Source organism: Stegostoma tigrinum, chromosome 42, assembly GCF_030684315.1.
Source record: "Stegostoma tigrinum isolate sSteTig4 chromosome 42, sSteTig4.hap1, whole genome shotgun sequence".
Classification (NCBI taxonomy): domain Eukaryota; kingdom Metazoa; phylum Chordata; class Chondrichthyes; order Orectolobiformes; family Stegostomatidae; genus Stegostoma; species Stegostoma tigrinum.
In genome coordinates this window covers 5,650,675-5,676,273 of record NC_081395.1, presented here as the reverse complement: position 1 = coordinate 5,676,273, position 25,599 = coordinate 5,650,675, and the positions used below count along the sequence as shown (strand labels likewise).

Below are 25,599 nucleotides of genomic sequence, written 5' to 3'. Positions count from 1 at the left end.
ATATGGAGCCAGGTGGTGATTTGGATATTTTCTCCTCATTCACACAAGGCCAGGACATTAATCCAGTCACTCCCTCATCCTGTTCTTTCCCATCATTTCTGCAGTGGTTTATCTGATTCCCTTTCGAAAACTATTAAGTCAATCTACACTATCAGACCGCGCACTTTAAACCCCTAATCACTACTTCAGTTTCAATAATTCCTTCTCACCCGCTGCCCCAAAAACTAATGGGAAATGTCATCTTGTCAGGCTTACTCACCCCCATTTTCCTTTCATTCACCTGCAGGCCATTCAGCCCCTTCACACTGGAATAGCCTGGCTTTGATCTGAAACATCACTCTTCCAAAAACAGCCCCACCTTGAGAAATGCCAGTGTGTGTTTGCAGCCCTCCACCCCCTGCAAAGGAGTTCATGCAAGTCACAGTGGCCATCTGGGAAAACACAGTTGCCAAAGATGTGCTCAGCAACATCCTACCTCCTGAAAGGGTAGCAGAGATGGGAACCCTCGAGACACTTCAGACCTGTGTACACTTGAAATGCCTGTCTACTCAATACTAGACTGTGCCCCAAGTGCTGGGAAATGGATCTCCCCAACCCCCTTTTCTGATGAAGGGTCGAGGCCCGGAACGTCAGCTTTTGTAATCCTAAAATGCTGCTTGGCCTGCTGTGTTCGTCCAGCTCCACACTCTTATCTTAGATTAGATGGATGCTTGATGACCAGCAAGGACATGGGCTAAAAGGTCTCTTTTCACACTACAAAAACTCTTCCTGCAATGCCCCATCTGTGCCCTCTGGTGACCAACACTTAAGCAATTGGGAACAGATTCTCATCATTGGCTGTCGAAACCCAAAGAAACAAATGTCGAGTGCTCCCTTCACTGTCTCTACTCCAAGAAGGACCAGGCCAGAAATAAACACAGAATGGAGAAATTCAGGTCTGGCAGCATCCGTGAAATTCTACAGATGCTGCCACACCGGCTGAGTTTTGCCAGCACAGTGTTCGGCTTTTAATCAAACGGATAGGCCCAGGCTCTCCAGTGACTTCACATGACTAGAGTACCCTGGAGACATCCAAGCAAATTTCCAGGGCATCCTTTCATGAGAACCACACCCCCACCACCAAATATTCCAGCTGGGCCAGACCACTGCTCTCTAAAGATTTAGTACTTCAATCCTAGCTTCAGTACTCCAATCCCAGTAATCTCTACCAGCTGCTTTGTTAATCCTCCCTGATTTGTGGTCTGTGCAACAACATTTTGAACCCAGTAGCCACATTAGCTCAATGTCTCTTTCCTGCTCTCTCTAGAGTTCGGCAAAAAAATGCAATCGTACAGCACTGAAACAGATCCTTGGGTCCGAGCAGTTTGTGCCATCCATAATCACAAAGAGAACTAGCCCCACCAGCTTATGCTTGGCCCAGCTCCATCCAAACATTTCTTATTCATGTGCTTATCCAAATTTTCTTACCACGTTTTAACTGTACACCTATCCACCACTTCCTCTGGAGGTTCCTTCAAGTATAAACCCAATTCTCCCATGTTACTGAATGCACTCCCACAGTAACTTGTGATTGATAACTGAGGAAATTACACGCCGAATCACCAACTGCACACCACCGTAATCAGCACTTCGCAGTGACATGGCAATAGCCCAGCAAGGCCAGAAACTGCAACAGCCATTATAAGCTCACCTCCATCTCTGCAGCGCGCAACTGCCCAAAGAACACTTTCCGCATGAACTTGCCGATGAGGAAGACCAAGACAAATGCCTGGATGTACAGCACCTGGTCAGAAAAGAGAATAACCGTTGTGTGAGGTGCATACGAGCAGAATCGATGACAAAGTCAATCTGAAACAGATCGATGGGGGTTGCCCACGCAGCCAACTGGCCAAAAACCAGACCAATTGGCACATTTTTCAGCTTGTCTCAGCCAGGTCAGGAAGTTTGGAACGCAGGCCAGCAATCCTGGCTCAGCGGCTGAAGAGTACTGCACCAAAAGAGCCACATGTACTAAAATGAGAAGTAAGTGGAGGTTCTTACAGGTGGACAGACTGTTGAATGAAGCGGTATGAGTTTAATTTTGTTTGGTCAGGCATTGCGTGGGGTTTCTTTCACTCCATGTCCCGAGCCAAATCGTTTGAGGGAACAAATACCTTGTTTTAATTTTCAAAAACTTAGTTTATTTCGCTGACTTTCAGCAGGATCCCAACCAGTTGCCCTTGATATATTTCATGAGAGAGTGAGTGACAGTGACACTTTCAAACAGAAAATATTGATATTAAGATGAACTTTTTTCCTAGCCTCAACATACTTTGGGATAATCAAAATCAAAATGCGAAAAGACATTTGCCCCAACAGTCCACTGTGTGCGCGTATTTGCACACCAGCTCCTTGGCAAAGTTTTTAAACATGCACACTGCAGTACTAGGCAATTGTTTGACAGAAGAGCTGCAATTTCAGCTTTTTTGGAAGTCAGTCACCTTGCTTTCCCAAAACAGACTCCACTAAAAGGGTGAAAAGAACAGCTGTACTACACAGTAAGTTTGGCAGCTACTTCCTTGTTAACCCATAAAGTGGCAAATTCTTGAATTCCTACCAGTGCTGCAGGTGCCCCTATATCAATTGGAATGTTAGAGCTTAGCACCTTGACTATTACCTCCAGGGCCCTGGCTCCTTTTCACTCTGCAGTACCTAAACGTTTTAGGCAACTCCACTACTTTTTCACCATCACTACTTCACCTGGATGCTCCATATAACAACAACAAGTGTTAAGAACAGCACTTCAGTTACCTATTCCTCGCCACTGTTTGGAGCATGCCCTCTTGGCCATCGGCCCCTATTTGATTGAAGAGAAATTCCTGGAGTTAACTGTAATAGCTGCTTGGGTACCTCCTTCCTCGCCACATCTTCCAGAAAGGGACAGGGACAGCCTCTCTTACCCTGTCCAGCCACCCGACTCCAACAGCCACAATCACTGTCCTGTCGGGAATAAAGTTTCTAACTTTTAACTCAGATAACATTCTGGGCAACCAGATTAGAATCCCACAGCAGCAGATGGTGGAATTTGAATTCAATAAATATCTGGAATTAAGACGATAACGATGACCGTGAATCCATTGTTGTAGTCAGAAAAACCCATTGGGTTCACTAATGTCCTTTAGGGAAGGAAACTGCCATCCTTACCTGGTCTGGGCCTACATATGACTCCAGACCCACAGCAACGTGGTTGACTCTGAAATGTCCTCTGTGCAATTAGGGATAGACAATAAGTTGAGGAACTCTCGGGCTGAGTGGATTATATGGGGTGACTTGTTGACAAGGTTCTTTAGTCTCCTTTGTAGTTCCTTGGCTAATCTATGTGATGGCGTACCTGGCAGGGAGACTATGGGTCCAAGGGGTGCTTCCAATTTGTGTACTTTTGGGAGGCTGTAGAATTGGGGTGTGTTGGTTCCTTCAGGTTTCATTCTTAGGAAGTCTGTTTCATTGATCTGTTCGAGTCTGTTAAGTGTGTTGAGGATCTTGTTGTCTAGTTGTGGTGTCAGGTCTGTCTGCACTTGCCAGTATGTGTTCTTGTTGGCTGGCTACGCACATGCCTTGGAGAGGTAATCCCATTTATTTAGTATTACTGTCATGCACCACCATAGATAATAAACGTTGCCTGGTCATCTTGTGAATGACTGAAGAAAAACAAACAAAATTCCACCCTTGGGTGACTATGTGAAGTTTGCACATTTTCCCTGTGTCGGTGCAGATCTTCTCTTATGTGCTCCAGTTTCCTTCTCAATTCAAAGATCTACAGGTTAGGTGGATTGGGAAATACAGGGTTATAAGTTAGGGTGGTGGGGCTCTGGATAGAATATTCTTTGGAGGGGTGATATTGACTCAAAAGGGCTGAACGGCCTGCTCTCACGCTGTAGGAAGTCTATGATTCTAATTGAAACGCACCGAGCACAAGTGAAGTTTAAACTGATTTCTGGGACAGCACAAGATGATTTAGTATAAAACAGAAATGCAGTTGATACCAGGGGAGCAAACCAGATTGGAGTCAAAATGTCTAAATGCAGCCATAGTTAATATACTGCATCATTAGTTAACTCAAGCTGTTTAGAGATGTGGTTCCCTAAAGACGGAACAAGGGATCTTACGAAGTGTCTCATCAACTGCCCACCACCCCCACCCACCTCCAAATCCCCCGGTGACGTGTGATGCTCAGATTTTCTCACACCTAAACCTGTACTGTTTGTTCATAGAGCTACACACCTGCAGCAGTGAAACCAGAACTGGTTGTGAAGGGTCACTCAACCTGAAACATTAACTCTGATTTCTCTCCACAGGTGCTGTCGGACCTGCTGAGCTTTTCCAGCAATTTCTGTTTTTGAAACTGGAACTGGCTTGAGTTGAGAGCAATCCAGGCTAGGACTCCCAACGCAACAGGAAAATATTCAGGAGATGCTTTTTCCTCAGGTGAGGCAAACAGAGTCTTTTCTCTGCTCTCTCCAACAAGCACATGAAAGATGCCACTGCAATATCTGAAGAACAGGGGATTTTCCTGGAGTCATCACCAACATATCTCCTTCAACCAAAACAGACCATGGGGATTCTACGCAAAAATAAGGGTGGCCATGTTGCTATAACTTAACAAGGACAGAAACAGTAAATTTACTGCAACAGTCAAATCCGAAAGCAACAAGATCTGCACAACTTTCAGGCTTGGGTTGATAAGTGCAAGTGCACGTGCGAGGTAATCCCACCCCCAACACAAACTAACTATTCTTTCACAGGATGTGGGCAGTCCTGTTTAAGTGAGCATTTATCACCAATCCCTAATTGCCCTGGAAAGAAAAGGTGACGAGCTGCCTTCTTGAGTTGCTGCAGTCCATGGGGGTGTAGACACACCCACAATGCAATTAAGGAGCGTGTTCTAGGAGTTTAACGCAGTGACAGCAAAGCGGTGATGTAGTTTCAAGTCAAGATGAATGAATGGCTGAAGTTGAACTTCCAGGAATTGGCATTCCCATGAACCTGCTGTCCTCATGTTTCCTGTGGTATGTGTCACAAATTTAGATGGTGCTTTCAAAAGAGTCTGTGTAAGTTCCCTCAAAAGGTATTGGCTTGTGTTAGGTACATCTCTAGAGCTGCAGCCAGGAGACTGTGGCGAGGGCACATTAGGTTGTGCAAACATGCAATCTACTGGCCAGCCTTAGTGAGCAAGAAAATCAGTCATTTCACAAGACCAGCTGTTTAATAAAAAGTTAAAGCTCAACAAAACACTAGAAAGGGAACTCCTCCTCCAGGCCACTTCAAACTCAGTTCGACTAAATGATTGTTCAGAGGTTCACATTCTGAATTGAGACTCAGCAATACACCCAGCTCTGTTCTTGGGGCCACAAGATCAGCTGAGGGTTGTAGCAAGTTCGGCCTTTGCTGTAGCAGTATAAAAGGAAAAACAGGAACTAAACTGGACCATATGCACTTGTAATCCTTATCAGCCATTTAAGGATTTGGGTCTGAACTCGCACATCCACTCCACTTTGTATGACACAATTAGACAAGGGAGTGTAAATGCAGATGCAGACTGATTGGTTCAAGGGATCCGTGTCTATGTCACATACTTCATACATACTGCCAGCATATTCCCAAATGTGTAATCTGCCCCCAGGCTACCACAAGTCATTGACCAGCTGTCCTCTGGCAGCAAGCAAACAAGCAGTAATGCACAGACAGAGGCTTTACCACAAAGATCACTGTGGTTCAATAACCTGTCTAGATAGGCACATCTTGTGGTCACTTGGCAGGAGTACCACAGAACAATGAAGAAACGTGGCAAACCAGTGCCTTTTAGGGCAGGGACAGTTTGCGTCACATTGGTGAAGCTCCAAGTGACTAACATTCTAGCATGCTGAAATACAAGACCGAAACACAATGGAAAGTTACCTCAAAACAAACAGTCAACTAAGGCCCACATGTATGTTAAAGGAGTAATTAAGGCTCCTTCCATATCATAAAATAAAACAAAGAATTGCAGATGCTCGAGACCTGGAAAAAAAACACAATTGATGGTGAAACTCAGCGGTGAAAGAGTCACAGGCCTCAAAACGATAACTCTGCTTTCTTTCCACAGCCGGTGCTAGACCTGCCGAGTTTCACCAGCACTTTCTGTCCTTCCATATGGTACTGGCTACAAGAGCCACATGGCAGTGTGAAACACTGACAAAGCACCTGCCAAAATAAACAACCGCCCCACATAAACACAGCAGACCCAAAGACAAGGCCAAAAAAGCCAAACCAAAGTACAGAATTCAGAAAATTACTGGCTAGGAGCAACAGCTCATCCTCTCCCATGATGGAATTATCGATCTCAAAAATTCAAGATTGACAGGGCCAGTAAATCAGCTCACCCTTCACAAAATACACTTTGTTCCAATTTGAAAGCTACAAGAATCAAGAGACCCACAAACAAAAAGCTCACCAATCTCATTAAACAGTCATGCAAGTGCTTAAAGTTAAACATTAAAACAGTGAGGCGACTGCAGATACAGTACAGAAAGACACATTAACGTCACTGGTTACAGTAACAAAAAGCAGCCCAATGATTGGTAACACATGAAACCCTGGTCAACATTTTACTTTTTCCAGATTATTAATTTACTGAGACTTCTGAAGGAGCTCCTGTTAATGGATCTTACCTAGAACTACACCCACTTTCTAATCAATATCTTACTCTTCCCCAGGCAGTGCTGCAGTATGTAGTGCTCTCACCCTTAAATTCAACAACTCCCACCAACCTACACCCACACCGTGCAGCCACCCCCACCCCCCAATAACCTGAGCAGCAAAACCATGCCAACACACAGGGAGGTATCACACTGTCGGACGGTGCTATCTTTCAGCTCAAACTTCCAACGGAGGAGCCACCTGTCCTCAGCGACTACTTCAAAAGAATAACCACGGAGCTCTCCCTGGTTCATCCAGGATGAAGGACGAACATCCTTCAACCAACATCGCCGGCCGTTATTATTGCTGCTTTTTGGTGGATCTTGTCGGGTGCAAGCAGACTGCCACATTTCTGGTAACATTGATCTCGCACAATTTTTTTTTTCCCCCCCATAGGATGTGACCACTGCTGGTTTAGCCCAGCATTTGTACCGCGTCCCCAATTTCCCCTGGAGAAGTTGGTGGTGACTTGCCTCCCCGAGCCACCGCAACATGTGCATTTTAGGGAGTTCCAGAATTTTGACACGCTTCATATTAAAAAAAAAGTACCTTTTCTTTCTCTTAAACAACTGCTCTTATCATTTTCCACATGTGCAGCAATCCAAAACGCAGCTCCGCGCTCGAAAGACAGTAACTGTCATGCAGAAACTTACCGCCATACTTGGGCTGGATTTAGTCAGGTACACCACAGTGGGATAAAACTGCCGCTTCAGGTAATAGGCATGGGTGACCACAGTTGTGGTGAGCACCAGGCTGGCAGCAGTGGCCAACGTCGAACGGACCATCGCGTCTCTCCCTGCAGGAAACAGCTTGCTGGAAATTCACCGGGAACCTGAGTCCCGGAACTGGGCCGTGGCAAAATGTTTCTTGAAACGACAACAAAAAAAAAATCAGTCCGTGACCACCCCTAGTGAGTGGGAAGGTGCGTCGCTCCAAACAAAGATCGCTCAGGAATCTGCTGGCACTCCTTGGCTAGACTTTAGGATCTCACTGTTGGATGAAAAATAAAAGAGAGAGGGGCAGATGATCACAATCTCCACAATGTTTTGAATCCAAAGCACAATGCAAATTGGAGCATGGTACAGTTAATGGAGCAGGGGTCAGGTCAGGGTGAGGGGTAAATTTTAAACAACTGATGGTCATGGGGAAGATTTAAACAGTTTGCTTAATGTATTTGTGGTATGTGGACATCACTGACTAGGTCAGCAGTCATTGACTCTTAACTTGGAATAGACAATCAAATTGCTGTAAAACTGGCATCATATGTAGACCAGAGCGGATCAGGACAACAGATTTCCTTCCCTAAAAAGGACATTAACAAACCGGATGGCTTTTTAAAATAATGGATAGTGGTTACTGGGTCACAAGGACAACTTTAAACAATTTTTTTAAAAACTGAATTTAAAATGTCACCATATGCCATGGCAGGATTTAACCCTTTGTACCCCGGGCTTAAAATTTGTTGTACTGGATTATTAACGTGCTGACATTATCCCGAACACCCAAAGCTCTCCTTTAAAAACAAAACTGGCAGTATTTCAATCATCAAGAGGCTGAGCCGAGGTAGTTAAACATGCACAAGTTTTAGAGGGCGGGGACATATTAATAAGCAGACAGGTTTTAAGAGGACTGGGGAATTTTTTTTTAAAAAACAGAGTGGGCTTCAGAGCACCAGGAGAAGCTCTATAAACAGATCAAAGGCAGGGGAGCTGGGAAGACATCTAAAACAGTGGCTGAAATGGGGGATCAGAGGAGCTGGAGGCGACATCCTAAACAGCCAGAAAGGGGAGGGGGGAGTGGGGGGTTGGGGTTGGAGGGACTTCAAAAAAAGGTGCTGGCGGGGGGCGACATCCTAAACAGCCAGAAAGGGGGGGGGGGGGGGGGGAGGGGGAGGGGGGGGGAGACTTCAAAAAAGATGCTGGCGGGGGGCGACGTCCTAAACAGCCAGAAAAGGGGAAGGGGGGGAGGGGGAGGGAGAGGGAGACTTCAAAAAAGATGCTGGCGGGGGGCGACGTCCTAAACAGCCAAACAGGAGGGGATACTTCAGAGGAGCTTTGTGGCGACATCCTAAAGAGCCAAGGGGGACACTAACCAGTGCCCTGGGGCGGGGAAGCCAGGCCTCAATCCCACAGACGCCACTTCCCAGTATATGGCCCAGCTGGCGTAAGATGCCCTCCCTCCCCCGCAAGTACAGCAAGTCGAAAACAGAGAAGGGCAAGGCCACCTCACACTCACAGGGTGGTGCTGCCCCCCCCACCACCTTCTCGGGCCCCAGGGTCGGACTCACTGACACGGGACACCCTCGGAGCGACTTGAAGACTTCAGACAACTCACTTCCGGTCGGAGGGTTCGTCCGCCCTCTTTATCTTCCCCCACTTCCGTCCTCACAGCCCCGGTGCCCGGGATTTTGTCGTCCCCCACCCACCAGCAGCGCGGGAGAAGACGAATCCCCGAACAAAAGGTCCGCATCCTCACCGTCTCCGACGGCGACAGCTGCTACCGCTCACGACGGCTCCACACACCTTCCTACTCCTCAATCATCTCATTCGCATCCAACCGCGCCAGCCAACGACTGGGAAATTTTGTTTTCACGTTTGTACACAAATCCTGCTTCAGTCCTCCCACCTGAAGCGATCAAGGATACCGAGTCCGTGGCCGCTTCCCATTGGTCACCGCACCGTCCAACGAACGCACGGCAGCTCCGCGGGGGCCATCGGCGGCCTCGTCCAATCAGAACCCCCGACGATCTCACAAAACCACCAATCAGGAGCCATGACTTCCCGTCTCCGATCTAAACCAATGGGATACCGCGTCGTGTGACGCCGGTGGTGGGGGCGGGCGTAAAGTGAATCCTCGAAGGACGTTTTTAAAACATATTAATTTTTAGGGAACAAAAATTATGATATGACGAAATAGAGAAACCTTTGGAGGGTTAGGCTTTTAACTTTCCTTCCATGATGTGTTGATGTGGAAGCAGAAGACGGCGGGTGCGGGGCGGGTCACGCGGCGGTTGCCATGGTTGCTGGGCGGAGGGGGCGGGGTGGGCCGCTGGTCGCCATGGTCACCGTGCGGCTGGGAATTTGCTTGGATTGGGGGGGGGGAGTTTGGACGGGCCCCTTGTTGCCATGGTTACGCAGCAGCAGGCAGGGGCGGGGGGGGGGCGTGGCGATCGGGTTGGAGGGCGATCATTGGTGGCGACGCGCTGACCTCAGCGCGGCGGCAACCTATGAAAAGCCGGTTGGCGGGCCGGGAGCCGGCAGGTGCGGCACGTGCCTCAGTCCAGGTGAGAGGGAAGCGATGGCAATATGGCGGTGGGAAATGGGCATCAGATGTTGTGGTGATGCAACGAAAAGATCAAACGGGTTGGGTTGGGTTGGGTTGGGTTGGGTTGGGTTGGGTTGTCGGGAAGCGATTGATGAAACTGGGCTTGGACGCTGGAAAGCTGAGGGCGGTGGGGAATTTGACTTTATTGTCACCTGAAGGCTGGGCGTGGGGTGGTAGGTCGCACAGTGAAGGTGGGCCTAATGCAAGATGTCTGGCTGAAGGAATGAAATAGAAAAAGTGGTGAAGGATGAAGTAGGCTGAAGAAGCAGGCTAGGAATGTGAGTGGGGTGTGCTGAGAAGGGAAGGTTTTGTGGTAGGATGCTGAGGTGTTGAGTGGATGGGGTGAGGTAGGGCAATCTGGTAATGCTAGGATTAAGATAATAAAATGTGAGGCTGGATGAACACATTTTATTATCTTGGAATTCTCCAGCATCTGCAGTTCCCATTATCTCTAATGCTAGGATTAAGCTGTTTTCCGTTGTTTGCTTGCTCCTTCATTCGCTGTGACCGTACCAGATTGTTTGTTTGGCTCAGTGCCTTGTTCTTCAATCCTTTGGTCCTCTTTTCTTCTGAGTACTGTAACCCCTTTTTTAAAAAAAATCATTGTTTTACCCTTAATCTCTGTTTCTGGCAGAGAATGTCACTGGTTTGCTACTCTGGGTGAAGATGTTACTCCTCATCTTCATTATAAATGCCTTGTATCCTATGTCTGTGGCCCCCTGGTTTTGAACTCCCTAGTTAATGGGAGCATCCTTCAAGATATGGAGGAGAGTGAGATGCAGGGAGAGTGAAGGATGATGTTAAGAGCTAAGGGTGAAGGATGGATTGTGTGGGATGGAAGGCAGGATAAATGGAGTGCAAGGCCTAGATGTTAGGGGAATGCTGGTGTGAATGAGAAGCAGGACATTTTAGATGTTGAGTGGGAAGGGAAGATTGTGATTCCTTTGCAATGCCTATAACTAGTCATCTGAGGACCTCAAGCTTATGTTGCAATATGAAGTTTAAATTCCACCATAGCAGCTTGCAGTTGTCCAAGAAGGTAGCTTATTACCATTGACTCAAATGCTGGCTGAGATAGTGATGGCTGTATCATGAGAATAAATAGTTTTAAGAAAGCTGGTGGATTTTTCAATTTGAATTGAATGCTATCTAAAAGGGGCAAGATGAGCAGTTTTCTTAAATATGTAGTACTTGGAAATATATATTCTGGATTGAAATTGAGGTATTTGTGATGTATTGGACCAAAATGTGTCACTCAGGTTTTTCTTGGGTTTCTCCCCACCCCCACCCCTGGGTGATCTCAGTAACTGTGGCCTGTCTTTTTATACAGGATTGTAAAGACACATCTGTTTCAGTGCCTTGTGAAATAGCAAATGTATCTGCTGTCATTGCTTAAGAGTCTCCAGACTAACAGTAATGGGGTTACCTCCTGAAACCCAAGCCACTTTGCCTGATGGCAATTGCAGATGGGCCACCAATGCTAGTTTTGACAATGATGCCCACCTCAAAGAGAGGGTGTCCAAAAGCATCTAGAAGTTGGGGTTAACAAAGTGTGGAGTTGGAGGAAGATGAGTCATGACTGAAATTCAGCTTTCGTGTTCCTCTGCCTGGCTTGCCGTGTTCCTCCACCTCCACACTTTGTTATCTCTGACTCCAGCATCTGCAGTTCTTGCTATCTTCGAAGTTGGCGGTTTCCTAGCATGCAGCATCACCTATTCAGGTTTTTTATTTGCTTGGATGTGGGTTTTGCTGGCTGGGCCAGCATTTCTTGCCCATCCCTGGATGCCCTCAAAGGTGGTGGTGAGCTGCCTTCTTGAGTCGCTGCAGTCCTCCAGCTGTGTCGATCCACAATGCTACTTGGGAGTATTTTGACCCAGGGACACTGAAGGAATGGTGATATATTTCCAAGTTAGGATGGTGAGTGACTTGGAGGGGAACTTGGGGGTGAGATGGTGTTCCCATATATGTAATCCCATTCTAGATGTAAGTGGGTTTGGCAGGTGCCGTCTGAGGATCTTTGAATTTCTCCAGTGCATCTTGTAGATGGTGTACACTGCTACTGAGCTTTGTGGATGTAGTGCCAATCAAGCAGGCTGCTTTGGTCTGAGACTAAAGTGTTGAGTCTTTGCCTTTTGAGGAAAAGAGTTTGAATGAGAGTAAAGCCTGTCTTAGTTTTAGGTCAGAAATAGATTTCTTTGGTTAACTGGTGGCTAAAATGCACTGGTGTGTTTGTGTGGAAAGAGGCTATAATTGGATAATTAGAGCTTGCTGAATGGTTGTACAGACCTGAGGCTGAGTGGCCTCCTACTCTTTGATACACAAAGGAGTGAGTGCAAAAAAAAAGTGCCCACATTAAGCACAAGAGTGGGATTTTGTGGTGGTTAGACTTAGTGTTGTCTTGGTTCTGTCTCCTCCCTCCTAAATGGCACCCTGAGGTGGATGATGTCAGCTGCCTGAGGGGCTTGGAATATACTCTTAAACGGGCATGTTTTTTTAAAAATTGGGCAGTCTTTCTTTTGTTTCTCTAAGTAAAATCTTCATTTGAAGAGCTGGTGCAAACATGATGGGCTGAAAGGTTTCTTTGTGTGATGTAACTATTGTGGTTCTGCATCTTAGTTTGAGTATCCCTTCACTAAGCATTTGTGTAAAGGAAAAATGAACTTTATCCTTCAGTTAGTTTTGTGTTGTGCATTAATGCATTGAGCTCAGTCTGATTCACACCTTCAGATATCGGGGGGGAAATCATTTTTCAGGTTACTGGTTTGATCTGGTGTTCCTAAGAATGTACTTTAACTGTAGAAAGTTGCCTGTTTCAGACTGGCTTTAGAAAGCTGTTTATTTGCCCTGCAGGTTGTTACAAACTACTAACCTTTCCTATTGGCCTGGAGGTTTTTTGGAAGTTCTTCAATAACTGGCGTCCTTTGGGCATGTTGCTGAACTGCTCATTCAATGTAGATGTGAGCTGGTAGTGGGTGTCACTATGCTATACCGTGCCCTTCTATACGCAAGTGAAAATGTTTTTCATCCTGTGCCCCACTGTAGAGATAATGTCCGTCTGTCATCTCTAATGACAGACGTGTTGTTGAATCTGGGGTCTTGCTGGCTAGTGGTGTTTAGGTGGTGTAGAATTCAGTAGATCCACAAAACCCTGTTTAAAAAGCTAAGGGAAGAATTTCTTCAGTAAATGTGAAATGATGTTGCAATAGTAACAGCAGGTGCTGGAGGAACTTGCCTAGGTCTTTCAGTAATTGAAGAGAAACAGTTAAAGTTTCAAATTGAATGTGATTCCTTTTTAGAACAGAAATTCTGTTGCTCTTATTCCATTTCTGATGCATTTGGCTGCAGGTGTTGCAGGGTGAAAAACTAGACGAGTTAATACTTTCACTTTTCTACTATTGAAACTATGCAACGTGGCTTAGTGCTGTAGTCCTGACCCTAGAATGGTGTGAATGATAATGTATATAGTCTGTAGTTGATACTGTCTATCAATTGATTCCTGATTTGCCGACAAAACATCATGTTTCCCATTCACTTGCTGTTGAAGCCAAATTCTTTTTTTGGTTTAAATCTATAAATAATGATTGTTTTTGTCCTGTACAACTGAGCCTTAGTACAACTCATCCATACCAACCAGATACCCTGAATTAATCTAGTCTCATTTGGCCCTCTAATCCCTTCCTATCCATGTCCCCATCCAGATGCCTTTTAAATGTTGTAATTGTACCAGTCTCCTGTTCCTCTGGCAGCTCATTCCACACACCTAACATCCTCTTTGGGGGAGGGGTTGTGGGGGGAGGTGGGGAAGGTACCCCTCAGGTCCCTTTCAAATCTTCCCCGTCTCTCCTTAAACCTATGTCCTCCAGTTTTGGATTCCCTACCCTGGGGGAAAAAGTCCTTTGTCTGTTTACCCTATCCACACCCCTCATGATGTTTATACTCCCCAAAAGGTCACGTCACAGCCTGGGGTTTGGGGCGGAGGTGTGAAAAGCCCCAGCCTGTTCGGCCTCTCCTCAAAACTCAAACTTTCCAACCTTAGCAACATCCTCAATTTCAGTAACATCTTTCCTATAGCAGGGAGACAAGAATTGAATGTGTTAGTCCATCTTCAAAATAATGTGCTAGTCTAGGATTCTATCAATATTTGACTTAATAGTTTTTAGCTCCTTCTTGCACTCCTGGGTTGAAGTTGGTTGGAACATTCCCTGAGCTGGGAAATCCTTACTAGTGAGGTGACAGGAAAGCATTGAATTTGACCTCTGAACTATTTGTGCAGAAGTTGAACCTGTCTTGGAGTAATCTCCCAAGACAAAATTTAAAAAAGCTAAGTCTGACTTGCTGGAGAATTGAGCAATGACTGTCATGCATGTACTTTTCTGCACAAGAAACAATGTGGAGATTTCCTTGGACCTGCTAATCGGTCTGTTTTTTGTATATATTGCAGACCACCCCTAATTGCCCTCATTTACCATCATGAGGCACAACCAGACCCGCGCTCAGAATCCCTCTTCGGTCACCGTTCAGGTGAAGCCAGGGGTTTCAAAATTGTCACATCAGAGCCGGGATTTGGTTGTTCGGAAGCCTAGGCTACACGAGAGGGGTGAAGGGGAATCCAGCAAGATGTCAAAGGTCTCCAAGGACGTTCCGTTTATCATACAGCACCATGAGTTGGAAGCCTTTCTTAAACTCCTTGGTATGTCTCTGAATTAACTTTATTCACGTAGAATGAGCGTGTTCTAATGTCTTATTTCTGCTTTCATGCACCACAGTTATAACGGATGTGTAACTGTCAAATGGGTAGACATGTTGAACTGAAATAAGTGGAGATTGGAGCTGGTCATTCAGTATTTGAATAGGGAATATGTAACTCTGCCCAAATATTGCAATAGCACTAACTAACTTCCCCAGTTAGTTGCGTGTAAAGGGGTTCTGTCTAATACTTTAGCTTAGAATTTGAGCTAGCTTTTAATAAAAAGTTTACACTTTCCCAGAATGACTCCCTAGCCCTGGGACATCCAAGTGCTTTCTAGACAAAAGGTGTTGCCTCTGTTGTAAAGTAGGACATAACGGCATAATGAAGTTCTACAAAACCACAATCTGATAATCCTTGGAATTCCCAGAGTGTGGAAGCAAGCCATTCAGCCCTTCAGAGTCCACACCAACCCTCGGTGTCTTTTCCCCCCAGACCCAACCACATACCCGATCCCAATGACTCCACTTTTTTCATGGTCAATCCACCCTAACCTGTATTTCTTTGGACTGTGGGAGGAAACTGGGCCACCCAGAGGAAATACCACAGACACTGGGAGAACATGTAAACTCCACACAACCAGTCCCTGGCACTGAGACACTGGTGCTAACCTCTGAGTCATTGTGCTGCCTAAAGAATGACCCGGTGTCTCCTCCCATGATGTTAGGGGATACATTTTCTGCCCAGGAAACCAGGGAGAACACCCTGTCTACTCCCAAGTATTAGTTTTAGGACGTCATAGAACATTGACTTCCTACAGTATAGAAACAGGCCACTGGGCACCAAGTCCACAATGACCCTCCAAACAGTAGCCCACCCAGACCTAACCCACATTTCCCCATCGCTAATTCACCCACCTTTGTCACCTTTTAGACAGTTGGGGAAACCCACACAGACGTGGGGCAAACAGCAATGGTCTAGCAGAGGGTGGGATTGAACCTGCCTCCCTAGCACTGAGGCACCTGCCAAAATACTGTTTAATATCTCCTCTGATTACTGCTTTGGTGTTTGAGACAATTTTTCTCATGTACTGAGTCTCTGGAGTGGATCTTGAACCCACAGCCTCTGAGACAGAAGTGTTTTGCCCAAAAATTGTTGAGAATTTAAAACCACTTGGCCTGGACGTAGTTTAGCCCTTTTTTCTTTACTACTAGGAGTGTTGATTGCGCAAGGGTGAAAATATATAGGCATCAGCCATTTTTCACCAAGACCAGATGGACTACAACAGTCCAAGGAGCAGTGTACTGTTACCTTCTCAGAGCAATTAGGAATGGATAATGCATACTACTTCAACATTCATGGGAATGGAAAAAGTTAGAAATGACAGCCACAGAACCTTGAAGATATCTTGACTTGTATAGTGTTTTCAATGAAAGCAATTTTTTCACCAATACTGCATCAATCTTCTAACTTGTTCTGGTGGGATGTATGCAGTCATGTAGATATGGTATATTAAAAATGAAAATACTTTTGCCTGTGATTCCATGGCATGTTGAAATAACCATGAGAACAGCTGCTAGTTCAGCATGGCACAGTACTGATGGGATAAAGTAGCTCTGAACTGCGCAAAATAAACGCATTCAGCAAGTGCAGTTAATTTTAGAACTGCAGTCACAGTTCACTAGCTGCCATTCTTTCAGCGACTATCCTTGAGCAGCAATGAGCTGAAGTTCTGTCTTGAATCATTGATTTCTGAAGGATTAACATTGATCAGCATTGAGCAATTCACATTGTTTTCTTTTCTAAAATATGCTGTGAGGCACTTCATTGTGGTGTTCTTGAGCAAAATGTGATAAAGATGCTTGACGATATTCTTTGGAGACTATGGGAAATTAGCCCTTTTTTGAAAAGGTACCTTTTTTAAAAAGAGTGGGAGAGATGGAGGGAAGCCCATTTCTGCAGCTCAGGAGCTGAAGACCAACAGTGGAGTAAAGCAAATAGGGCATACCAGAAATCCAAATTTGAAGTGCACGACTTTAACAACCCTATAATTCGGGATGGAAAGGGAAAACTCATTGAAGGAGTTGAAAACCTGAGACGTGAACTTTTCTAAAATTGAACTGGACAGCTTTGAATAGTTGGAGGTTAAAATTCAAAACTTGGGTACAGTGTGAGTATAAAGGGTGTCCCATTCAGGATGGAGATGGGGAGGAATCTCTTGGAGTCTCATCATTCAGCAAAGAAACGGACCCTTTAGTCCAACTTGACCACGTTGACCAAGTTTTCCCAACTAATCTAGTCCCACTAGCCAGTATTTGGCTCATATCCCTCTAAACATTCACTAACCACCTATCAAAATGTCTTGTATAGTAAATGTAACTGTACCTGCATCTGCCACTACTTCTTAGTCTATTCCACACAAACCACCCTCACCTACAGCTGTGGATGAAATGTACATCTGAGTGGGACCCCTGTAATTTCTTTAACTTCCTAGAGTGACCAGGGATACACTTGATCAGGTTCTGGAAATTTATTCACCTTTTACTTTTTAAGATCGCCAGCATTAGCCTCCTGCCTTTTAATGTAAATTATTTTCAAGACCTCAATATTCATTTCTAAGTTTTCTAGCTTCTATATCTTTCCACAGTAAAAACTGATGTGAAAATATTTGTTCACTATCTCTTACATCTCATGTGATTCTACGCATGGAGAAGCCCATTGATCTCTGAGGCCCCATTCTCTCCATAGTTGCTGTCTTGCTGTAAATGTACGTGTGGAATCTCTGGATTCTCCTTAACCTTTGTATGCCAAGGCTATTTCATCCCCTTTTTGTCCCCTTGATTTCCCTCTGGAATGCCCCTACGCCACTTGTGTTCGAGCAATTCACTTGATCCAGTTGCAACACCTAATATGACTCCTTATTCTTGACCAGAGCCCCAATTTTTGAGGTCATTAGCTTGTAGAATTATCTTCAGGTAAGCAGTGGGAGCTGGATCTCTGGATGTACCCTAGACTGAATTAGGCGAACTCTGATGGATTCATGGGCAGGGAAAGATGGTCATGTTGGAAAGTTGAATTGAGGCCACAATCTGATCAGCTTTTTTAAAAAAAGCAGCCTCAAGGGGCTGAAGACCCACTCCTAGTTGTTCTGTTCTTACCTGTTTGAACAAGGTGATTGGTGCCAGATTTAACCATATTCCAGAGGATGACTGCACTCTGCTCTCCCTGCAATGTGTTGGTAGCAGTCTAGACTTGTTAAAATGCCAAGCCAGGATTAAAATTGCCACCTTTGAGGTCAACTGAGTCTTGCTGCTACTCCAGAACAGTACTTCTGGTGGCTCCGCATGCATCTGCTCCTGATCATCAACGTTGAACTTGTGAAAGGGTAATATGTCCACCTAATTCTTCACAAATCTGTCCTGTGCCAGATCAGTGCATTTTTAAAGGTGATTGGTGATTCTGTTTCTGTTCTGAACCTTCCTTCATTACGTTGTGATTAAGAGCACAAAGGTTGGACTAAAATACCTAACTGCTTTGAAAACCATGATCTTCATTTGACTTTGAAAGAGTAGAAATCCAGAAAAGCTGGTTTAATTCCCAAATAAGAGTCTTGTGTTCTACCATTTTTATATTAACTCACTTCAAACATTGTGGACCATCAATCTATCTTTGAAACTTAACTTGTTCCCCCTCACCCCTGCATCCTACTATTCATTTATTTTCATGGATTTGACATTTTTTCTAAAACTTTATTTAGTTTCATTGAATATGTTGGAGATCTCACTAACTGGGTATCTATTGCCTGTGCCCATTTTATCAACATAATGATGGCCATGCTTCCTCATTCAATGGTACTCCATGCTGTGTAATTAAAGGAGATTAGAGTGGTGATATTGGGATGCAGTGTGATGTAGATCCCACTGCACAGTCCAGAGAAACTCAAATGTTCCTGTTGCTCTGACTATGGAAGGAAACTGGTCACTTATCTGGTGACACTGGAATCTTGTGTATAGATTGTCAAGTTTGCCTATTTTGCAAATGTAGATGTTGTGACATTGTGAGCCATGCTGTAGTATGTTATATAGTTTGAAGTACTGATTAAAATGCTAATATTTATATGAAAATATTTGGGCAGGAGTTATCACCTTTGGTCAACTTTCATTATTGACTAAGATAATGAGCTGATCTGATATTAGCCTCTCTCTGCTTTTATGTTCCCTTGAGTCCCTGACTGTTTGCAAGTGTATCCATTCCAATATTTATATACATTTGAAAGACTCGCTCTATGGTGGAGAATTCCACAAGACTGGAATGATTTCAGGTGGCTGGGTGAGGATGTTTTTTTTTTGGGGACTCCTGCGGTCATGAGCAAGGGTTTGTAGCTCTGAGTCTGCTACAACTCCAGACCACCAGAGGGCACCCTAGTGCTGCATTCAAATGCTGTCTTGAAATACTGGGGGAGGATGAGGGCTGGTTAGAGGTGGTAGATTAGAGCTAAACTTTACCTCTGATACCCAGTTAAATGTTGTGTGGGGATAATGTGTGGATAAAAATGCATGTTCAACTTGGTGCCACATGACTGTGTTTCTTAATGGTTATTATTGCCCTCAAGGGAGCAGAAGTGTGCCAAGGGGTATGTGCAGTTCTGCTAAATGTAGAGCTTAACTTCAAAGGACCACCCCTCTTCAATTTTTCAGTTGAAAACCATTAGCACCCCTTACCCATTCCAGTGAGGTTTGATTAAAAATGGTGAATAATTGGAGGTTAAGATTCAAAACTTGGGTACAGTTTGAGTATAAAGGGTGTCCCATTCAGGGTGGAGATGAGGAGGAATTGAAAATGGTGATAGGAATAGCCTGCAAAAGTTCAAGGGCAGTCATGTTTGATCGTGGTTTTTTTTCTTCCTGCCTTAAGTCCAGCAGTGACCTTTTGAAATGACTATGCAACTTGCAGTGGGCATCCTGCTGTATTCACTATGAAACTAGAACAAACTGCCCAATGTTTTGCTACATACCTGCATTTGGTAGCTTGCTATGTTTGGTCTGAATTTTATTTCTTGCAGATGATGAGGTGATTCAGGATTTCCTCTGGATGGACAGTTGCTGCCGAATTGCAGATAAGGTACTGGGGAGTGGCCATCGTGCATGCTGCTGGTATGCGGGGCTTGAAAGTGAGCAGTTCAAATGTTCAGGCAGTCCTGAAACTAACACTATTACTCAGCTCTCTGCAGAGTTTGCATGTACTGTGTGGGTTTCCTCCCACAGTCCAAACATGTGCAGGTTAGATGGTTTGGCTATGCTGAATTGCTCAGTGTCCAAGGATGTGTGACCTACTAGAGTAGCAATGGGAAACACAGGGTGACGTGGATAGGATATGGGGGTTTGGGTCTGGGTGGGATGCTGTTTGGCAGTTTTTGCTGTGGACTTCATGGGCCCAATGGCCTGCTTCCACATTTTTTTGAGGGTTTTGCGTACACTGCAGGCATCTGAGCAGTATCTGATGGTAAGCATCCTGCCCTGCCCTGCTTCTTCCCTCCCCAAAAAAAAAGCCTAACATGGTGTTTGGTTCAGAACCATTAAGTTGCTGTTCTGTGGTTTAATGAGTTCTCACTTTTTATATCTGCCTGAATTAAGTCCCAAGGCTTTCTGACTTTAAATTTTCAGAAATCTATATTTGAATATCTGATGTGCTATCACTTCAGAGCTACAGGTGTTATGGGAAGTGATGCCATTTTATTTCAGTCTTAGGAGTGACAACAGCCTGTTGGCATCACTCTGCAGGTAGTCACCTGCTTTGGCAGACCAGTTGTCGTTCTGATCCTAGTCAAACCATGTGTCCTTGGCCTTCAGTCACTCTTTAGTGACGACTCTGGCATCTGCCTGTACGGTCAGTTTTTTTTTTAAAAAAGTGCTGGAGGTCAGGTAGCATCCATGGAGAGAACAAGGTCATATTTTGCATCTAGTCACCTCTTCAAAGTGACTTGCAATATTGGCTTGCTGTCTGTCCATGGATGCTGCCTGACCTGTGATCTCCAGCATTTTTTTTGCATTCTTCTCTAAATAAGATTCCAGCATCTGCAGTAATTAGCTCCTGCTATGCAATTTGTCTGTCGACTGGCAGCATCCTCAACCTAAACCAGTCACTCCATATTGTAGCAACTGTTCAGTAATAATATGTGCAGCTATCCCTCTCTATTACAAGGCACAGACTATACAATTGAGTCAGTAAATGTATCTCTGTGACCTAATGGATATCAGAATGTTGCACAGTGCCTTGACTAACTGGGTGATGAGCTGAGTTTACTTTTTCAGATTTTCTCTTGGCCTTTCAACTTTATTTTACAAAAGACAGCGGTTCAAAGCATTCTGAAATGGGGGCACAATGTGCACCTGCAACGTACCGGTGTTTATCAGTTACTTTTTTAGTTCTACAACATTACACTGACGGTATCGTTGGTTTAGGAAAAGGTTTCAATAGTGCTGTTAATGGACTTTTTCTATCATGGGAGGCTTACAAACCAAACTTGTTCTATTTTTGTTCCTTGATTCTTTGTGAGACAGTACACCACACAGGAGTGGGATCACACCAAGGTTTTGAAGTGTCCCAGCTGCAGAACTAAGTTGGCTAATCTAGGATCCTGCAATACATGTTTGATTCCTGTAAGTCTCACTCACTCCACTTGTTGTATCTGAATTCCCAATTCTCTTTCAGTATTTATTGGCCATGGTCTTGACTTACTTCAAACGTGCAGAGCTTCACACAAGTCAGTACTCCAGAATGAACTTCTTCTTGGCATTGTAAGTACACATGTCTTAATTGTGGCAATCAACATCTTGTAGGATTGGGTTATTTGCTTGTTGTCTAGTCCAGTGGCCAAAATCTATTTTTCCCTTTGGTTTGCACCTACAAGACAGTTGTGACTCTAAGTCTTTGATAGTCATACAGCTCAAACACTCTTCAGTCCAACTAGTCCATGCTAATCAAGTTACCAAAACTTGACTAGTCAACTTGCCTGTGTTTGGCTGTATCCTTCTAAACTTTTGCTATCCTTGTACCTATTCTGATGTCTTTCAAGTCTTTAACTGTACACGCATCAACCACTTTTCCCTCAGCTGATTCCACGTACAAACCACCCTCCTGTATGAAAAGTTGCCCCTCACCTTTTTTGAATGTTACTCCTCTCATTAAAAAATGCCCCCCGTTTTGAACTCACTACCCTGGTCAAACGACCTTTGCTAGTCACTGGGTTGGGAGGAGTGGTGCTTAGGTGAAGTCCCAGCCCCTCCCTATACCATCTAGTCCTAGTAGATTTTTCCTGAACCATTCCAATTTTGATAATATGCTCACTCTATAGCAGAGTCCCCAGAATTGGAGACAAAGTGGCCTCGCCAACATTCTGTGCAACCCCAACATGAGATCTGTGCAGTGAAAGCAAATGTTCTAAACTCCTTCACCACCATCTACCTGTGATGGAACTTTCAATGATCTGTGTACCTGTACCCTGAATCTCTGTTCAGCAACACTACCCAGTCCTCAATATTAATTGTACAAGCCCTGCCCTTGTTGTTTTACCAAAATGCAACACCTTGCATTTGTCCAAATTAAAGTCCATCTGCCACTCCTCAGCCCATTGACCCAATTGATCAAGATCGCTTTGTAATCTTAGATAATTTTGTGGAGATGTGACAGCCCATTTGACAACAGAGCAGTGTTCTGAGAGTGTGATTGCAAATAAACCTGTTGGATGATAAGCTATCGTGTGATTTCTGACTTGGATAACCTTCTGCACTGTCCACCATACCACCAATTTTGGTGTCATCATAAACTTAGTAATTATGCTTCATAAATTCTCATCCAATTCATTTATCTAAATGACTAACAGTTGACCCAGCACCAGTACCTGCAGGATACCACTGGTCACAGGCCTTCAGTCTGAAAAACAGCCCTCCCCACTATATAGTCTGCCTCTTACTGTCAAGCTACTTTTGTATCCAGTTGGCAAGATCTCTCTTGAATCCCATGAGATCTAGCTTTACTAATTAGTCTACAGCATGAAACCTGGTCAAAGGATTTCTTCAAGTCAATGTCTACCACTCTGCTGTCATCTTTTCATAACATTTTTCAAAAAAAAAACTAGAGAGATTTCTGATACACAAAGCTATGCTTATTATCCCTTGTTGGTCCTTGCCTCCCCCAATGCATAGAAATCCTATTTTCAATCTCCTCGAACAAATTAATCACCAGTGACTCACTGGTCTATAGTTCGCAGGCTTGGCCTTGCAACCTTTGTAAATAAAGGCACAACATTAACCACTCTCCAGTCCTTCGATACCTCAACAATGGTCACTTATACAGTATTGCTGCTGGGAGCCTTGCAGTTTCTTCCCTAGCTTCCCACAGTGTTCCAGGATACGCTTCATCAGGTCCTAAAGATTCATCTACTGTTTTCTTTTCTGTAAAGTCCAACGCCACCTCTTGTAATGTGGACTGTTTTCAAGATATCAATATTTGAGTTCACTAGCTTCCAGGTATCTCTCCACTAACTGAAATATCTTGGTATCTCTCTCCTGACTCCTGTGGTTCCATTATGTAATGACCTTGTTGATCTTTAAGGGACCCTATTCTGTCTTAGAATTTGCTAGAATCCCTACAAGTGCAAACAGGTCACTTGGCCCAACAAGTCCACACCAACCCTCTGAACAGCATCTCATGCAAGCTTATCCACCTACCCTATCTCTGTATTTCCCATGGCTAGCCCACCTAACCTACACATCCCAGAACACTGGGCAGTTTAGCATGGCCACTGCACCTAGTCATCTTTGGACTGTGGGAGGAAACCAGAGCACCCAATTTGTGGTGGTGGTGGGGGGGGGGGGAGAAGAAAGCGTTGATTGTGCAAACTCAACAGGGTGGAATCAAACCCAGGTTCCTGGTCCTGAGGCAGCAGTGCTAACCACAGAACCACCCTGATTTTAATGTACTTGTAGAATCTCTTCTGGATTGACCTTTAGCCTTGACAGGACCTTATCTTGCATCTCACTTGCTCTCCTGAATTTTTTTTGCCCCCTACACCCTATTACTATTCAGGATATTCCCTATGATCCCATTTGTCTATGCTTAATGTATGTCTCCTTATTCTTGACCGGAATCTCAACATCTTCAGCCATCTGAGTACAACAGCACGTTGATCCATTGAGCCAATGGGCCAAGGAGCAGCAAATGGAGCTTAATTTAGATAAATGGGATGTTGCATTTTAGTAAGGCAAACCAGAACAGGACATGTACAGTTAATGGTAGGGTCCTAGGGAGTGTTGCTGAATGGAGACCAGGGGTGCACATGCATAGTTCCTTGAGTTAAAGGAAAACTAGGTTAACTAGAATACTAAAGCCGTCATATTGTTGCAATATATTCTCCTGTTCCCCTATGCCCACACACCAGGGTTGGCTCCAAGTGTTGATTGGCTCAACAGCCAGTCTTTAAAGTGGAGATGACGGAGGGGAAGAAAAGCACCAAGTTGCCTTCAGTTTACCCAAAATTGCCATTTGCGACCATTGATGTAAAGGGGCATGGATTTTGTTATTGCAGTTAACCTGAGCTTTGAAATCAGTCTTTTCAGTTGGGGGACAGGAGGAAGAGAATCATGTGAACTCTTTAGGAAAATACCAAAACAAAATTTGACTGGGGAGGTCCCAGTTCCTGCTTTAGATTTTTGCTTTCACGAAATAGTCAAAATGGCTGCCTCCATTATAATTCTGACATTTAATAACACTTTGAACTGATTTTATCTTCCAAGTAAGCTGAATTCTTAAGTGTTAACTGGTGGCAAGTCTTTTATAATTTTTTCGTCCTGCAGGTACCTGGCAAATGACATGGAAGAGGATGAGGAACAGTACAAGTATGAGATATTTCCGTGGGCATTGGGTGACAACTGGAGGAAGCTTGTGCCAAATTTCCTCAAATTGCGGCTGGACCTGTGGGCTCGGATGAACTACAAGGCGGCTGTCAGCAGGCGATGCTGTGAGGAGGTGATGTGCTGGGCTTGATGATTGTAACTTCAGGGTAACGTTACTGCTTTTCTGCACATCTTGCTGATAGCTCCTTGATCCTGTTGAATTAGGATGAAGTGTGGGCCACTCCAGTCTTCTCTGCCATTCAATATGATCATAGCTGATCCAGCTGGAGCCTCAACTCCATGTCCCTGCCTGTTCCCTAAAAATGCTGACTCCCTTGTTAGCCAGGAATCTTGTACTCTGCTGAGAATTACTTCAAAGCAGAAGTGGTAGTGCCTGTACGTCTGAGCTAGGAGACCTGAGTTCAACTCTGGCCTGCTCTGGACATATGACATTACATCTGAGACAAGTTGATATAGAAAATAACTCTACCTCTGCCTTACAAAAATGCAGTGACTTGCTGCTTCTGCTGTCTATGGGGTGGACAATTTTCTTAAGACCATAACTGAGGAGGGGTTAGAATTCCTCCTTGCTGCCTCACTTTTAGCTCTTGATTTTTTTTTTCTTTCAAACTGTTGTCTAATCCAGGTCATCATAAATAGCTACGATTGCCAGTTGGAAAAATGTAAGTGGATTGATACACTGGTTTTGGGCATATTTTTAGCTCTGGGTGAGTGAGTTACTTTGAATGTTATTCTCTTAACAGTTCCTGTGGGGTTCTGATCTCTGCTCACTATTCACTGCTACCCAAATTGTGGGCTAGCCTGGTGTTTTCTGTTAAGCTGAGCTAGGTAGCTCAGTGGCTAACACTGCTGCCTCTCAGCACCAGGAACCTGGGTCTGATTCCAGCTTTGGGTCTCTGTGTGCAACTCCATTCTCCCTGTGTATGCATGGGATTCCTTCCTGGTGTTCTGGTTTCCTTG

The 25,599-nt window shown here is 44.6% G+C and overlaps 2 protein-coding genes across 10 annotated transcripts in view; one reads left to right on the top strand and one right to left on the bottom strand.

Moving 5' to 3' along the window:
• Positions 1-9,417, bottom strand: part of syvn1 (synovial apoptosis inhibitor 1, synoviolin) — a 30,889-nt gene extending 21,472 nt beyond the window's left edge. The window contains exons 1-3 of one of the 8 annotated variants that reach the window (XM_048525067.2): positions 9,190-9,417; positions 7,368-7,704; positions 1,691-1,783 (exon numbers count right to left, since the gene is read on the bottom strand). In XM_048525067.2, coding sequence (XP_048381024.1) covers positions 1,691-1,783; positions 7,368-7,499 — 225 coding nt within the window. In that variant the 5' untranslated portion in view covers positions 7,500-7,704; positions 9,190-9,417. The other 7 variants (XM_048525073.2, XM_048525072.2, XM_048525069.2 and 4 more) reach the window with 7 other exon arrangements.
• A 118-nt stretch (positions 9,418-9,535) lies between these two features.
• The window catches only part of LOC125449348 (speedy protein 1-A-like), a 47,813-nt gene continuing 31,749 nt past the window's right edge, over positions 9,536-25,599 (top strand). The window contains exons 1-5 of one of the 2 annotated variants that reach the window (XM_048525076.2): positions 9,536-9,645; positions 14,480-14,728; positions 19,788-19,846; positions 21,437-21,522; positions 24,580-24,751. In XM_048525076.2, coding sequence (XP_048381033.2) covers positions 14,509-14,728; positions 19,788-19,846; positions 21,437-21,522; positions 24,580-24,751 — 537 coding nt within the window. In that variant the 5' untranslated portion in view covers positions 9,536-9,645; positions 14,480-14,508. Of the gene's footprint in view, positions 9,646-9,899; positions 9,998-14,479; positions 14,729-19,787; positions 19,847-21,436; positions 21,523-24,579; positions 24,752-25,599 lie in introns of those variants that run through there. The other variant, XM_048525077.2, reaches the window with a different exon arrangement.